This window comes from Myotis nattereri (assembly GCF_964212035.1).
Source record: "Myotis nattereri genome assembly, chromosome: 11".
NCBI classification, from domain to species: domain Eukaryota; kingdom Metazoa; phylum Chordata; class Mammalia; order Chiroptera; family Vespertilionidae; genus Myotis; species Myotis nattereri.
This window is the reverse complement of record NC_138086.1, coordinates 82,772,792-82,786,484: the sequence shown is the minus strand read 5'-3', so window position 1 is coordinate 82,786,484 and position 13,693 is coordinate 82,772,792. Positions and strand designations below refer to the sequence as shown.

Sequence of the window (13,693 nt, the reverse complement as noted above, 5' to 3'; positions counted from 1 at the left end):
CCCCCTGCTGGCGGCAGGCGGAACCCGTGGCAAAGATTGCAGGAACTTCCCAGCACCTGCTGAGAGTTCTCACTCAGGGGACCTTCCTTGCTCTCCCACTAAGGCACCAGCCACTGGAATTCACCCAAGTCTACAGGTACTGCAGGCAAGCCTGATGGCCGCTAGGTGGCTCAGCTTCTTTGCCTTGTAGGGCTAAGTAAAGCTAAATCATGAGATCCCAACAAAGCATTTTTTTAAAAGTCTATATGATCAATTGTTATTTTTATTATGTTCATGCAAACAATCAAGCTAAATTGTAACTAGACTTAATACAGTAAATAAATTGGTCTTAATTTGGCTCTTTAATAAAAATGAGGGTGACTTTAGGGGAAAAAATGTGTTTCAATAGGGAATTATTAGAACTGAAATGTTTTTTCCTTTCACCAGACTATTTGTTGTAATTCTTGCTATTCTAACTTTTGCCCAGTAATACTAAATTTTATAACATAGTTCGTCTCCACCAGATTAAAAGCCCTACTTGTACTCAAGGAAACCACATCTAGACACCATTGCCACCTCCTTCTGTGCCTAGGCCTCATTGTCCTGACAGAGAGCAAGGATCTCTTGACTCTGAAACAAAACTTTGTTCCTCCTCAACATGAAGCAGTTTCAGAAGAGACTCTAGGCCCCTTCCCCATGAAAGATTTCACAGCCAAGGTCCTTGTGGGGGGTGTGGTGGGCAGTGAGACAGAATGAGCAGAGCAAGGACGATGGGCCAACCGGAGAAATGGACGGGCCCTGAAACATGCTTCTCACCGCTCCCACCGCACTGACGCTGGCTGTGGAGGAACCTATGCAGACGGACCTTTACATTTTGCCTAGTGGGACAACTATTGCTAATATGTAAAAATGACTCTATTCATTTGGGAAGAAAGTCACATATGGGGACTTTCATGTGTTGGGGCCCACTGTCTGGGGAAAGGGTGCAGGGATGTCTTCTTTAAGTTGCTGCAGTGGCTTCCTGTGTGGGATGTCTTTTACTGGGTGTCCTAGTTACTGCCTTTCAGTATTAATAACTACAGTATGACTTGTTCTATCATTTCACCCTCCCTCATAGTAATGGGCATACTAAGCTGCCGGCGGCTGGTTTCTGATATGTGGGGTGACTGTTTACTCATATATCCCTGCCAAAAGCACCGAGGGGCCTTGTTCCTTAGCACAACTAGTCTTTATGCCCCAGAAACATAACAGGGTCCGAACCAGAAGAGACCTTCTCACGGCCGTTGCACCAGACTGCAGTGACCACCTCCCCCGGTGGAGCCCTGCTGACTATTGCTTTAACCATCTTTGTTGTGCCAGTAATGGTAGGCCCCTTAATGTAGAAGTGACCCGGCTAGCCTGTAGCAGGGTCAAAGCGCTGAATGCCACTTCCAGGGCTATACAGGGGATAAACCAAGAGCTGAGCCAGGTGAGGGACACAGTTCTAAAGAATTGGGCAGCAAGATTACTTACTGTTGCGGCATAACATGATTGTGAGGAATTTAAAGGACTGTGCTGTCTTAATCTTTCTGACAATTCTAGATAGAAAACAACATTCAACAAATTAGGGAAACCATCTCCAAAGTAAAACACAAGGTTTGTTTTGTGTTTTATGGATTTGACTTCACCAACCTAACTTCCTGGCTACCTAACCTATTTGGGATGTGGGAATTCTCTTAAATTTTTCTCCTGTTTATTTTTTGTAGTCTGATAGCTTACTGCTGTATTCAATCTCTTCCTATTTTGAGACCCTGTATTCCATCCCCAAGAACTGCTATCGAGGCAGAAGCAAATGCAATCTGGCAGGATGAGATTTTTCATCTAAAACAAATCTCATAGATATGAGATGGTAAAAATAGCAGTGGGGAAATGATAGGGACATCAATAGAATACTGGGGACCAGCTATAAGTTTAAGAAAGATTAATCATGCTCTGTTAACCGTGATTGTTTCATTCTGATTAAAGAGGGCACATTCTAATCTGGCTGGGAGTTGCACTTCATTACCTGAGAGCTCACCTGGAAATACGGCTCCTCCTCCCCATCCCAGAGCTGCCTATTATCATGGAAAGATTAACAACCTTGTTGCAGAAACCAGAGCTAACAGCCCTTTGCATATCCCAGCCTTTGCATACCCGCAGGCCTTTGCAAATCTCCAGCCTACATTACCTGTGAACTGCTCATTTGGCATACCTTTTGCCTACTTCCTCATGAAGTGCAACTCCCAGCCAGATTAGAATGTGCCCTCTTTAATCAGAATGAAACAATCACGGTAATCTTCATCCTTCCACCCAATATAAGCAGCTGGCTTATGGTGGGGGCAGAGCAGATTTTTGTGGATGACCTGCTGCTCTCCCATACTGTCAGCAGTACTGGAATAAATGCTCATATATGATTCAAACCTGTCTCTGCTTTATTGGCTCAAGTAATGACAGGCAGTGCAGACCCATTGATTGCCCAGTTACAATAATATGAAGTAACATGTTTATTCAACTATTTCATTAATTTAATTTCTAGTTAAATTATCATGGAGGAAAAAATAAGGGAAATGTACAGAATTTGTGCTGCTGTGAAGACATATTGACAAATGACTGAGCACATCACCCCGTGCCTCTCCGGGTCATGGCAATGGTCTCCGGGCTCCGTGCAGCTGGCAGCGCTAGGACAAGGCCGGGATGAAGTACTGGAGGGACACGTCCTCGTGGAGCAGGTCAAAGTGCACCATCTTGTGACTCACGATATCTGGGGACAGAAAACACCCATCACTATGGAGCCTCTGCACACAGGGCTGCTCCCTGAATCCAGGTCCCACTGAAGGCGACGTCTGCTCCAGGAACGCCCAGCCCCCACAGGGATGGTCTGCGAAGGCAAGGTCAGGCAGCGCCAGGTACAGGGCAAACTTCATGCAGAGGCACAAAGCAGATGGAGCGCCCCAGACGAGGAGTGATGGCAGAGCGAGAGGACCCAGCAGCCAGGACCCATGACCACAAGATGTGGAAGACAGAAGCACTTCCAAGCAAAGTAAGTCTCCTCTCAGGGACTGTGATATCAGCGGCAAGTCCTCAGGTACAGGGAACGAGCGTGTGCTCAGGTAGGGAAGGAGCGTGTGCTCAGGTACAGGGAGTGAGCGTGTGCTCAGGTAGGGAAGGAGCGTGTGCTCAGGTAGGGAAGGAGCGTGTGCTCAGGTACAGGGAGTGAGCATGTGCTCAGGTAGGGAAGGGGCGTGTGCTCAGGTAGGGAAGGAGTGTGTGCTCAGGCAGGGAAGGAGCGTGTGCTCAGGCAGGGAAGGGGCGTGCTGCTCAGGTAGGGAAGGGGCGTGTGCTCAGGTAGGGAAGGAGTGTGTGCTCAGGTAGGGAAGGAGCGTGTGCTCAGGTAGGGAAGGGGCGTGCTGCTCAGGTAGGGAAGGGGCGTGTGCTCAGGTAGGGAAGGAGTGTGTGCTCAGGCAGGGAAGGAGCATGTGCTCAGGTAGGGAAGGAGCGTGCTGCTGAGGCAGGTGTGCTGCTGAGGACTGGCTGACCAGAGCCAAGGGAGGGGTCAAGAGGACACAGACATCAGCTTGAGACACAGGAAGAAACCTAGGCAGCGTGAGGGGAACCTAAATCCAAGCCAGATGGTGTCAGGGCTGTGCACATGTCAGGTCAGATTAACAAGACAGTCAGCGCATTCTTCCGCAGCCCCTCTGGGTGCAGAGACCATGCCTGATGCCCGGTGAGACAGCACAGCACCACCTCTGTTACCTCTGAACCCGGCGAAATCCCAATCATCTGCCGGCCCTGGAAAATCAGAGGCCACGTGACCCAGCCGCCATGCATTACGAGACCACAAACCAGCTGAGAGACCACAGGTGACTCAAGCGTGTGAAATGTGAAAACAATCACAGGCACACTCACTGCAGACGCCCCTTGTGGGATTCACTTGTTGTCCAGCAAGAAACTGCAGGAACTTCCGGATGTCCACCTGCACCTCCGCCATCTGCTCTGGGCTGCGGTCCTCAGACTCGTTTTCAGAGGCTAAAATGACAGGAACAGCTAGATGTAAAAGCAGACTGTTTGCTTAAATAAATGAGCTGTGTTACCCTGATGTTAGCATACTGGACAAATAGTGCGAGATGGAGATAGGGCCCTTTGTTAAGCAAGATCTTATTAAATCCTGACTCTGAAATACTATGTCAATTTCCAGGAAATCTTCATTTCCAGGGCCTTGAAACATGACCCAATCTCCCCCTTTAGGTCAAAGGAGATGGCATCCCTTAGTACACGTGTATAGATAATGCTTCGTACGCTTATGGACAGCTAATCAAGGCCTCTCATTCCAGAGCGGAAAGAGTCCTTTCAACTATGGAAAGCATCAAGGTAAGAAAACCCTCTTTCTTGTTCATTAAAACGAACACAATGAGGCAGACCAGAGTAAGTCCTCTCCCTCAGCATTACCAAAGCTTTGACCACATGGGCCTCACTCTCCCCACAGCACCCTCCACTCTGAAGGCCCAGCCCCAGAGCGATGCTAAAATGTGCACAGCAACCTTGGGGTGAGGCACACCAATTCTGAAAGTGGAAGGGCCCAGCATAACTGTTTGGGACACATGCGTGACTGAAAGGGTTTCAGGTCACTAGCAAACGCATTCCCCAGGTCCTTGGCCTCTGCCCCTCCACCCACCCCACCCACACTGTGACTGCAGCACAGGCCTCCAATCCATCCATCAGCCGTGCTCACCACTCACTGAACTGATTCCGTGGCCTATCACCTCGCAGGAGACAGGCAATCTGCTCACCTGAGAAAAGTCTGCATTTGCTCATCTAGTCCTCTAAGTGTTAGAGACCCAAGGAGGAGGAAAGGAGAAATGTCATCTACCTTCCAACTGTGCTCCAGGTGGGAACTTGCCATCTTTAGTCGCAGAAACAGGGATTTAAGAGCGGGGATGGCGCCACGTTTCCAGACCGAGCCCACCCTCCAGCCAGGCACGCTCATGCCCAGGAGGCCTGTCTCTCCACGCCACTGTGCATCCCAGCAGCACGTAAGCCAGCCTGTCGGCTGTGTCCCCAAGCATAAAACAGTCTCCCGAATTTCACCCTCTTCCCGTTCATTCAGAGGCATCAGTAAGGTGTGAAACAACTTTTCAGAAGCAAAACACAATCTACCAGAAAACCTACCTGCTGGCGGATTCCCAAGATCTTTAAAATGAGTTGTAACGCACACTAGTTCCGACTCTATTTTCAGGTTCAAGTCTCCATTGAGATTTGCTTCAATAATCTGCAAGTGGAGTATTTCACAAAGTCTTAAAAAAGAAAAAGAAAGCAAAAAATAAAAAAATAAAGTAAAAATACACCACAAACATCAGCTTCCATACCAGGTGACGAGGGAGCCTACAAACCCCCAGCTCCCTCCTGACAGCACCAGGACCCGCATGGCATGGCAACAGAGAGAAGACAGGCCAGAGGACAGGGCCTCGGAACACCCCGCAGGGAGGAGCCCTCAGAGCAGAGACCTCGGCAGGGACAGGTGAACAGGTAGAGGCTGGTGGGCAAGGCCTGGGTGGCTGGCTCCCTCACAGGAGAAACGCCGGGAGAAGTCACAGGGAGGAGGACGGCACCCTGGGTTATGAGGGGAGGGAACGGGGGAGCGAGCTCAGAGGTCCCGCAGGGGAGGCTCCGAGTGCTCCGGGCCTCTATTGTGGCTCCTGCTGGCTCAGCCCTGCACAGAGAATCACGGGTCCTTAGACGGGTGCCCTGCCTCCCTCAGGCTTGGAAGCTCTCCCAAGGCCCCCAGGGCGTCCCCAGAGGAAGCTCCCAGGCTGACGACAGCCCAACGGTAGGCAGGCACGGGAGCACATGTCAGCACGGCTCTCACTGCTTCGCCCGAAGCCAATTGTCAATTAAATGAGCTCTGAGACTAAGCCATGAAAGAAAATTACTCTTAACTGGACACAACTGTAGAGATGAAATGGCCCATGAACCTTTTCCAGGTTTCAGAAAACCTCTGCAATTCCAAAGAGCTCTAAAAAGCCAACCTCCACTCCAGGACCGGCCAGCATGCGAATGGCCCACTGAGTGCAGTCCCACAGGGGCCTGGATGCTGAGACAGTTCCCTTTCCCAGGAGCCAGCAGGTGGGCAGGGTCCTGAGACACCAGCAGGGAACTTACCAGGCAACACCGAGCGGCTCAGAGGAGGGCCGGAAGGACCCCTGGCAACGGGAGAAGTCTGGGAGCTAAGTGCTTTCCAGGGCGATATGGGCAGACAGAACCAGGAAAGAGCTGGCACTGGGGGAAGGGCGCACCTTGAGGGTGGTCCTGCAGGGAGGGTGTGGCCATGTGACAAGGATGAGGACTGGCAGAGGGTGAAAATCCAAAGTTTATGCTGCATCAGGTGGGCAGTGGTTTTTAAAAGCTTCAAGGACATATGACAGGTGCTTGGTTGAGTGGAGGAAGAATTCGGGAGGACCAGCTGACACTGAGGCTCCTCCACACAAGGCCCGGCTGCCCCGCGGTGCCATGTCCCGCCGCACAGTGGGCTGACACAAAGACAGAACAGCCACGTGCCATCTACTTGGCATGAGAGTGCTTAGAGTGTCCTGGCCTCACAGGACACTCAACTCACTGCCAAAACCAGCACCTCATAAAACACAGACGTTAGCAGATGTGCAATGTCTTTCCTAGCGTAAGGGAGGGAAGCCAGAGCGGCTGAGCGTGTTGAATCTACTGTGCCGGGGTCCAGCCCCAGCAGGTCCAGGGGTCCCCAAAGGTGTGGATGGAGTCGGCGAAGAAGGAATGACACGGAGACAGCGTTCAGTTGATCAGCAGCCTAGCCAGTATCTCTAGCCAAGTTCTGGTCAGGATCTCCAGCGAAGTTCTGGTTCGGTTCTCTCACTAGGTTCTCCAGCCAGGTTCGGTAGCCGGGTTCTCCAGGTTCTCCAGCCAGGTTCTGTAGCCATGTTCCCTCGCTAGGTTCTCCAGCCAGGTTCTGTCCAGGTTCTCCAGCCAGGTTCAGTCACCAGGTTCTAGTCAGGTTCTCTTGCCATGTTCTATCCAGGTTCTATAGCCAGGTTCTGTCTCTATGTTCTTCAGCCAGGTTCTCTCAGTAGGTTCTGTCTCTAGGTTCGGTGGCCAGTTTCTGTCCAGGGTCTTTTGCCATGTTCTGTCTCTAGGTTCTGTGTCTAGGCTCTGTGTAGGTTCTGTGTCCTGTTGTCTTGTTACATCTGTATTTATACCAGTTGATTCCAATCCTATCAATCTCTATTCCAAAGGTTAGGGCATTTCTTATCTCCATTCCAGGGAGTAAAGATTATGTAGCTTAAGCATGATTGTTCGTAGTTAAAGTGATTAATTACCCACCTGGCACTTAGTTAAGGGGTTTTATTCCCTCCCTAACTTCAGGGGAAAATCCCTACCTGGGGAAACAACCTTTCTCAGAGAGGTGACCTTGGTTAAAACACATAGTGCCAAGAAGGTGAGCAAACATGTTAAGAACAGTATGCCATATATGCCAGGTCCCTTGAAACAGAAAGGATGGACCGGCTCCCGGAACTACTGTGAGTATAAACACAGGCAGGAGGCCGATGTGGACACTCTCCCCAGGGAGCCCCTGGAGACACTCGGGCAGGTTCCCCAGGGCACCTGGGAAGCTGTAGCTCTCAACCACCGCAATGAGGGGACCCCGCACTCTGAGTGCCAGGGCACCCACACCTCGGGCAGGCGTGCCGCCCACAGCAAACACTTCAGAGCTCTTTGCTAAAGAAGTTGTGACTTACAAGCTGATTGCTGATATTTTTCATTTTTTCCACAACGCTCTTCATCGTCTTCAAGACCGGCAGATAAATGCTCACCTACAAGCCCAATGAGAAAACCAGAGCATGAGCATGTCAGTATAGCAAGTGCTGGCAGGTGCCCGCTCACTACCTGGGTTTGTAATGCATGGAAGATTAAAAGCTCCAGAATCCTGGGTTTTTAACCTGTCTGAATAAAGTTCTTTTTAAAATATGAAAATAAAAACTATCAGAGTTTCACTAGCTCACTCCTGCCTCTGGTTACCTCGGCGACCGGTCCCTGTGGCACTTCTGGTCCCAGGACCCGCCTTCAGCTAGAGGCCTTCATGCACCCGGGGACATGGCGGTCCTCTGAGGGATGCCCAAGACTCAGGCCTTTCCACACAAAAACGCGAGGAGGGGAAGTGCCTGCAGCAGCGTCAGAGGGTCCCCACTGTGCCTGGTGCCCTGCTGCTGCCCAGGAGGGGCCTCTAGAATTCCCTCTCCATCCCCCTCCTTCCGTCAGTGTGAGCGGGAGGCAAAGGAGCCCGGGCATCACCATAGTCCCTGCCCCGGGACCAGTCAGCAGAGCGGAAGGGCCTCCCTGCTGGCTGTCACCGGCCGGACATCGCTCCTCACCGACATGGCAGCGTCCCTCTGTGTGACCCACACCGGTGCCTGCGGCCACCACCCGGCAGGAACGCCAAGGGCTTCCAGGGCAGGCTAGTTGCACGGCCGTCCCTGGGCGGACATTCGCTCTCCGCCGCATTCCTGCCACGCCGGGCTGACTGAGGGTCTTACGGGAACAGCCGGCACAGGCCCGTTCCTCCCGGAGCAGCCTTCAGAAAGGAGCATCCTTTCCAACAAGCAGAGCAAAGCCGCGCTGACACCGGGAACTAATGACGCCACTGGACACAGGGGAGCAACGGGGCTGCCGTCACTCACATCAGCGCCTGGGACTGTGGGCTCCTGCAGGTTCCTCCACAGCTTCCTGGGAATGACCTTCACGGGGATGTCGTGGGTCACCATGCGGCTGCTGCTCGACACAGACACCTGCGAGGAACCCGCGGGCCTGAGGCGGAGAAGCCGGCCGGCCACGCCGCCTGGGTGCTCTCCGTTCCCACGGAGCCATCGCCATCGCGCGCACGGTGTGCAGGTCACGGGGGCACCTGCCCTGCGGCCCCGCTGCCATGACCCCCCACCCCTGCTGCGGCCACTGCCCAGGGGGCCCCTCCTCACCAGCTCTATGGACACCGTCAGGCAGGGGAAGTGCTTGTTGGTCAGCTTGACCTTCAAGGCCCGGGCGTTCTGCGCGGTTTTCAGGGCGCGGGAGAGGTTCTCGGCCGCGAGCTCCACGTAGATGGCGTTGTTGTCCTCGGAGACGCCTTCCATCTGGAACTCGCTGAAGAAGTTCTCCTGGGGGCGGCGCGGGGTCAGGGGCCGCGGTGCGCTCGGGCCGGGAGGGAGGCGGAGGCGGAGGCGGGAGGGGCGGCTCACCTGGGGCAGCTCGCACCACATGCTGACGCCGCCGCCCGCCGGGTCGGCCAGGATGAAGTTGAGCGCGTGCGGGCGGATGCGCAGGGTGCAGGTGCGGGCGAGCTTGGCCACCATGCAGCTGACGCCTGCGGGGGGCGCGGGTCACGTGCGGGTCCCTGTGCGGGGCCTGGAGGCCGGCCAGGCGCACGCGGGTGGGGTGAGGACACCGGGGCTCCCAGGGCAGCAGCTCGGCCCCCAAGAACCGCCTGGCCAGGTTAGGGCCGCCCCGAGACCAGTCCGGCCCCAAACCAGCTGGGGCCCCACTGCCCACGGCCGCCCCCAGCCCCGCCCCCTCAGCCCCGCCCCAGCCCCGCCCCCTCAGCACCTCGGCACAGCCCTCAGCCCCCCGCCACCTCAGCCCTCGGCCCCGCCCCCTCAGCCCCTCAGCCGCACCCCAGCCCCGCGCCCCCAGCCCTCCAGCCCCGCCCCCCTCAGCCCCTCAGCCCCAGCCCCTCAGCCCCCCAGCCGCTCAGCTCCGCGCCCCAAGCCCCTCAGCCACCAGCCCCTCAGCCCCTCAGCCACCAGCCCCTCAGTCACCAGCCCCTCAGCCCCTCAGCCACCAGCCCCTCAGTCACCAGCCCCTCAGCCCCTCAGCCACCAGCCCCTCAGCCCCTCAGCCCCCAGCCCCTCAGCCCCTCAGCCCCCAGCCCCTCAGCCCCTCAGCCACCAGCCCCTCAGCCACCAGCCCCTCAGCCCCTCAGCCACCAGCCCCTCAGCCACCAGCCCCTCAGTCACCAGCCCCTCAGTCACCAGCCCCTCAGCTCCAGGGAAGCCCTCCGCGCGCCCCTCCGCCGTCGGCCCGCCCTCCCCTCGCTCCCTCCACACCCCCGGGCGGCCGCGACCCGCTCACGCGTGAAGTGGTTGAGACAGGCTGCGTCCGCAATCTTGGCGCGAAACTTCATGGCGGGACACGACCCGCCAGGGAGACCTGTGGCGGCGTACTGGAGTCCCGCCCTCAGCGTCACGCCCTCAGAGTCCCGCCCTCAGCTTCCGGCCCTCAGCGTCCCGCCCTCAGAGTCCCGCTCTCAGTTTCCGGCCCTCAGCGTCCCTTCCTCTGCGTCCCGCCCTCGGCATCCGGCCGGAAACGCCGGCCCGCGCCCCTTGGTTCCGCCCTTGGTGGGGAGGCGGTGGCTCTGCTTTAGAATGCGGCATCCTCAGCCCCAGGTGTGAGAAGGGGTTCTAGGGTTAAAGAACGTTGACACCGCCCTGGCTGGTTTGGCTCAGTGGATAGAGCGTCGGCCTGCGGACTGCAAGGTCCCAGGCTCGGTTCTGGTCAAGGGCATGTGCCTTGGTTGCAGGCACATCCCCAGTAGGAGGTGTGCAGGAGGCAGCTGATCAATGTTTCTGGCTTTCTATCCCTCTCCCTTCCTCTCTGTGAAAAATCAATAAAATACATATTTTTTAAAAAAGAACGTTGACACCGACGGCCACTTGTTTTTTTAACTATATTTTTACTGATTTCAGAGAGAAGGGAGGCGGACAGAGAAACATCAATGATGAGAATCATGGATCGGCCGCTTCCTGCAGCCCCCGACAAGGGATGGAGCCCGCAACCTGTACCTGTGCCCTGAGCCGGAATCCAACCCTGACCTTCTGGTTCCTAGGCCGACGCTCAACCACTGAGCCACACCAGCCGGGCCTATTGCCACTTTTATTAAAATATCAAAAAAACAATGGTTCATTTGTAAAGGATTAAATAAAATGCTCGGATGCATGCATCTGCTGCAGGGCAGGCAGCTTTAGATCCCACTCAGCCACCCTGGATTATGGTTTAAAATTTAAAATTTTAAGGGTGGTAAACACAGGATTTTAAAGAACAGTGACATTAAGTGATAATTCTGCAATTTGTCTCATGGTGAATTTCACTGGATCCTGTTAAAGTTCTTACAGCATAAATAATAGAAATGATGTAGGCTTTAAAAAGTAAAACAAGCCCCAGCTGGTTGGCTTACTCGCAGCGGTTCTCAACCTGTGGGTCGCAATCCTCTCACAGGGGTCGCTTAAGACCATCGGAAAACACATATATAATTAATTACATATTGTTTTTGTGATTAATCACTATGCTTTAATGATGTTCAATTTGTAACAATGAAATTGGGGGTCACCACAACATGAGGAACTGTATTAAAGGGTCGTGGCATTAGGAAGGTTGAGAACCACTGGCTTAGAGGATGGAACATTGGTCTGTGGACTGAAGGGTTCGATTCCGGTCAAGGGCACGAACCTTAGTTGCAGGCTCATCCCCAGCCCTGGTTGGGGCGCATGTGAGAGGCAACCAATCGATGTGTCTCTCTCACATTGCAGTGTTTCTCTCTGTCTCTCCCCCTTCATTCCACTCTCTAAAATTCTATGGAAAAAAATCAAAATAAAATTCAATGGAAAAGTATCCTCGGTTGAGGATTAACAAACAAACAAAAAAAGAAAGACCGTGAAATAATACATCTTTTTCTAGACAAATTCATTTGTTAATGTTCCAACAACATGATTCATCCTCAAAAGCGAAACCATCACCAGGAGATTGAAACCACTTTCACAGTTTTTATTAGTAAAATTCATTCATTTTTATGGGCAAGTGTGAACCCTCTATTCGATTTCTACACGTGCAGTAAGTCTAAGAAAGAAGAACACGAGTATTCCGGACCCGTGGTCGTGGCCGTGGGCACCAGACCCTCTACCCATGGCCCCCGGGGCGGCCGTGGACCCGGAATCTGTACAAACACGTGTACTTCGGATGTCCCCAGTTGCTGAGGATTCTAAGTTTCACACACAATAAGGGCTCAGACACTTCATGCTGGAAAAAAAGAAGAGAGAAAATTAATGGCTTATCAAGAAACCCATCTCAAAGGGTCCTAAGGAATTCGGTTGTAATGGGCAAGGAACTCTTTCCTGCCTTAAGTGCAATCACACAAGCTCTAACGCAGTGGTTCTCAACCTTCCTGATGCCGCGACCCTTTAATACAGTTCCTCATGTTGTGGTGACCCCCAATTTCATTGTTACAAATTGAACATAATTAAAGCATAGTGATTAATCACAAAAACAATATGTAATTATATATGTGTTTTCCGATGGTCTTAGGCGACCCCTGTGAAAGGGTCGTTCTGCCCACAGGTTGAGAACCGCTGCTCTAATGGATGAGAAGTGAGCCACTAGGAATAAAGAGCTCCTAAGAGGACAAACGCAAGGCGAGGAGAAGATAAGGTGGCCTGGACAGCCACGGGCTCCCACTGCCATGGGCACTGCCACTGCCACACCCCACAGAGCTGCCTGCTGGCCACCCCACGGTGGGAGGGAGAACACAGACACTCAATCAAATATGAAACTCCACAGGTACATTCATTTCTAACATTGCTTCCTCCCCATTGGCTGAGCAGTGTCCTAAAACCCTTATTTTAATGATGGAGGTGCCCTCTCCATCTCACTCCTCCCTGTGGCTGATGAGAAGCAATGAGATTTTATTTCACACTAGAGGCCTGGTGCACAGAATTCATGCACCAGGGGCGGGGGTTCCCTCAGCCCGGCCTGTGCCCTCTCTCAGTCTGGGACCCCTTGGGGGATGTCCACCTGCCAGCTTAGGCCCGATCCCCAGCAGTTAGACATCTCTCTCGCAGTCTAGGGATCTCGCAGTCTGGAACCCCTCCCTCCTTACTGCCTGCCTGCAGCGGAGGTGGGAGGGGCTCCCACCACCACCACCACCGCTGCACTCGCCAGCTGTGAGCCTGGCTTCTGGCTGAGCGGTGTTCCCCCGGTGGGAGCACACTGACCACCAGGGGGAAGCTCCCGCATTGAGCATCTGCCCCTGGTGGCCAGTGCACATCATAGCGACCACTGTTCCACTGTTTGGTCAATTTGCATACTAAGGTTTTATTATATAGGAGGATGCCTTAACGACTTCAGGAGGGGTTACATGTTAACAGCTGCTGTTTTTCTTTCTTTTTTAAAATATATTTTATTGCCGAAACCGGTTTGGCTCAGTGGATAGAGCGTCGGCCTGCGGACTGAAAGGTCCCAGGTTCGATTCCGGTCAAGGGCATGTACCTGGGTTGCGGGCATATCCCCAGTAGGAGAAGTGCAGGAGGCAGCTGATCGATGTTTCTCTCTCATCGATGTTTCTAACTCTCTATCTCTCTCCCTTCCTCTCTGTAAAAAATCAATAAAATATATTTTAAAAATAAAATATATTTTATTGAAATCAGAGAGGAAGGGAGAAGGAAAGAGAGATAGACGTATCCATGATGAGAGAGAATCTTGGATTGGCTGCCTCCTGAACGCCTCACACTAGGGATCTAGCCCACAACTCGGGCATGTGTCCTGACCAGGAATCAGACCATGACCTCCTGGTCCAGAGGTCATCGCTCAACCACTGAGCCTTGCCGGCCAGCACAACAGCTGGTGTTTTTTCCCA

The 13,693-nt window shown here is 53.4% G+C and overlaps 2 protein-coding genes across 3 annotated transcripts in view; both read right to left on the bottom strand.

Annotated features, from left to right (window-relative positions):
- Nucleotides 1-2,407: 2,407 nt before the first annotated feature.
- Nucleotides 2,408-10,352, bottom strand: HUS1 (HUS1 checkpoint clamp component). Of its 2 annotated transcripts, XM_081102615.1 has the most exons (8): nt 10,141-10,352; nt 9,252-9,376; nt 8,994-9,170; nt 8,700-8,807; nt 7,761-7,835; nt 5,167-5,266; nt 3,907-4,026; nt 2,408-2,758 (listed from the first exon to the last, which is right to left on the bottom strand). In XM_081102615.1, exons 1-8 carry the CDS (start codon nt 10,190-10,192, stop codon nt 2,676-2,678), a joined length of 840 nt encoding a protein of 279 aa, XP_080958741.1. In that variant the 5' UTR covers nt 10,193-10,352; the 3' UTR covers nt 2,408-2,675. The 2 variants fall into 2 exon arrangements, with proteins under 2 accessions (XP_080958741.1, XP_080958742.1); XM_081102616.1 differs by lacking the exon at nt 8,700-8,807 and having other exon boundaries at nt 2,409-2,758; nt 10,141-10,311.
- Nucleotides 10,353-11,961: 1,609 nt separating this feature from the next.
- The window catches only part of SUN3 (Sad1 and UNC84 domain containing 3), a gene marked incomplete at its 3' end in the record, with an annotated part of 10,635 nt that continues 8,903 nt past the window's right edge, over nt 11,962-13,693 (bottom strand). Inside the window, exon 8 of the mRNA XM_081102013.1 lies at nt 11,962-12,081. Within this exon, the coding sequence (XP_080958139.1) occupies nt 11,962-12,081 (120 nt within the window). The remainder of the gene's footprint in view (nt 12,082-13,693) is intronic.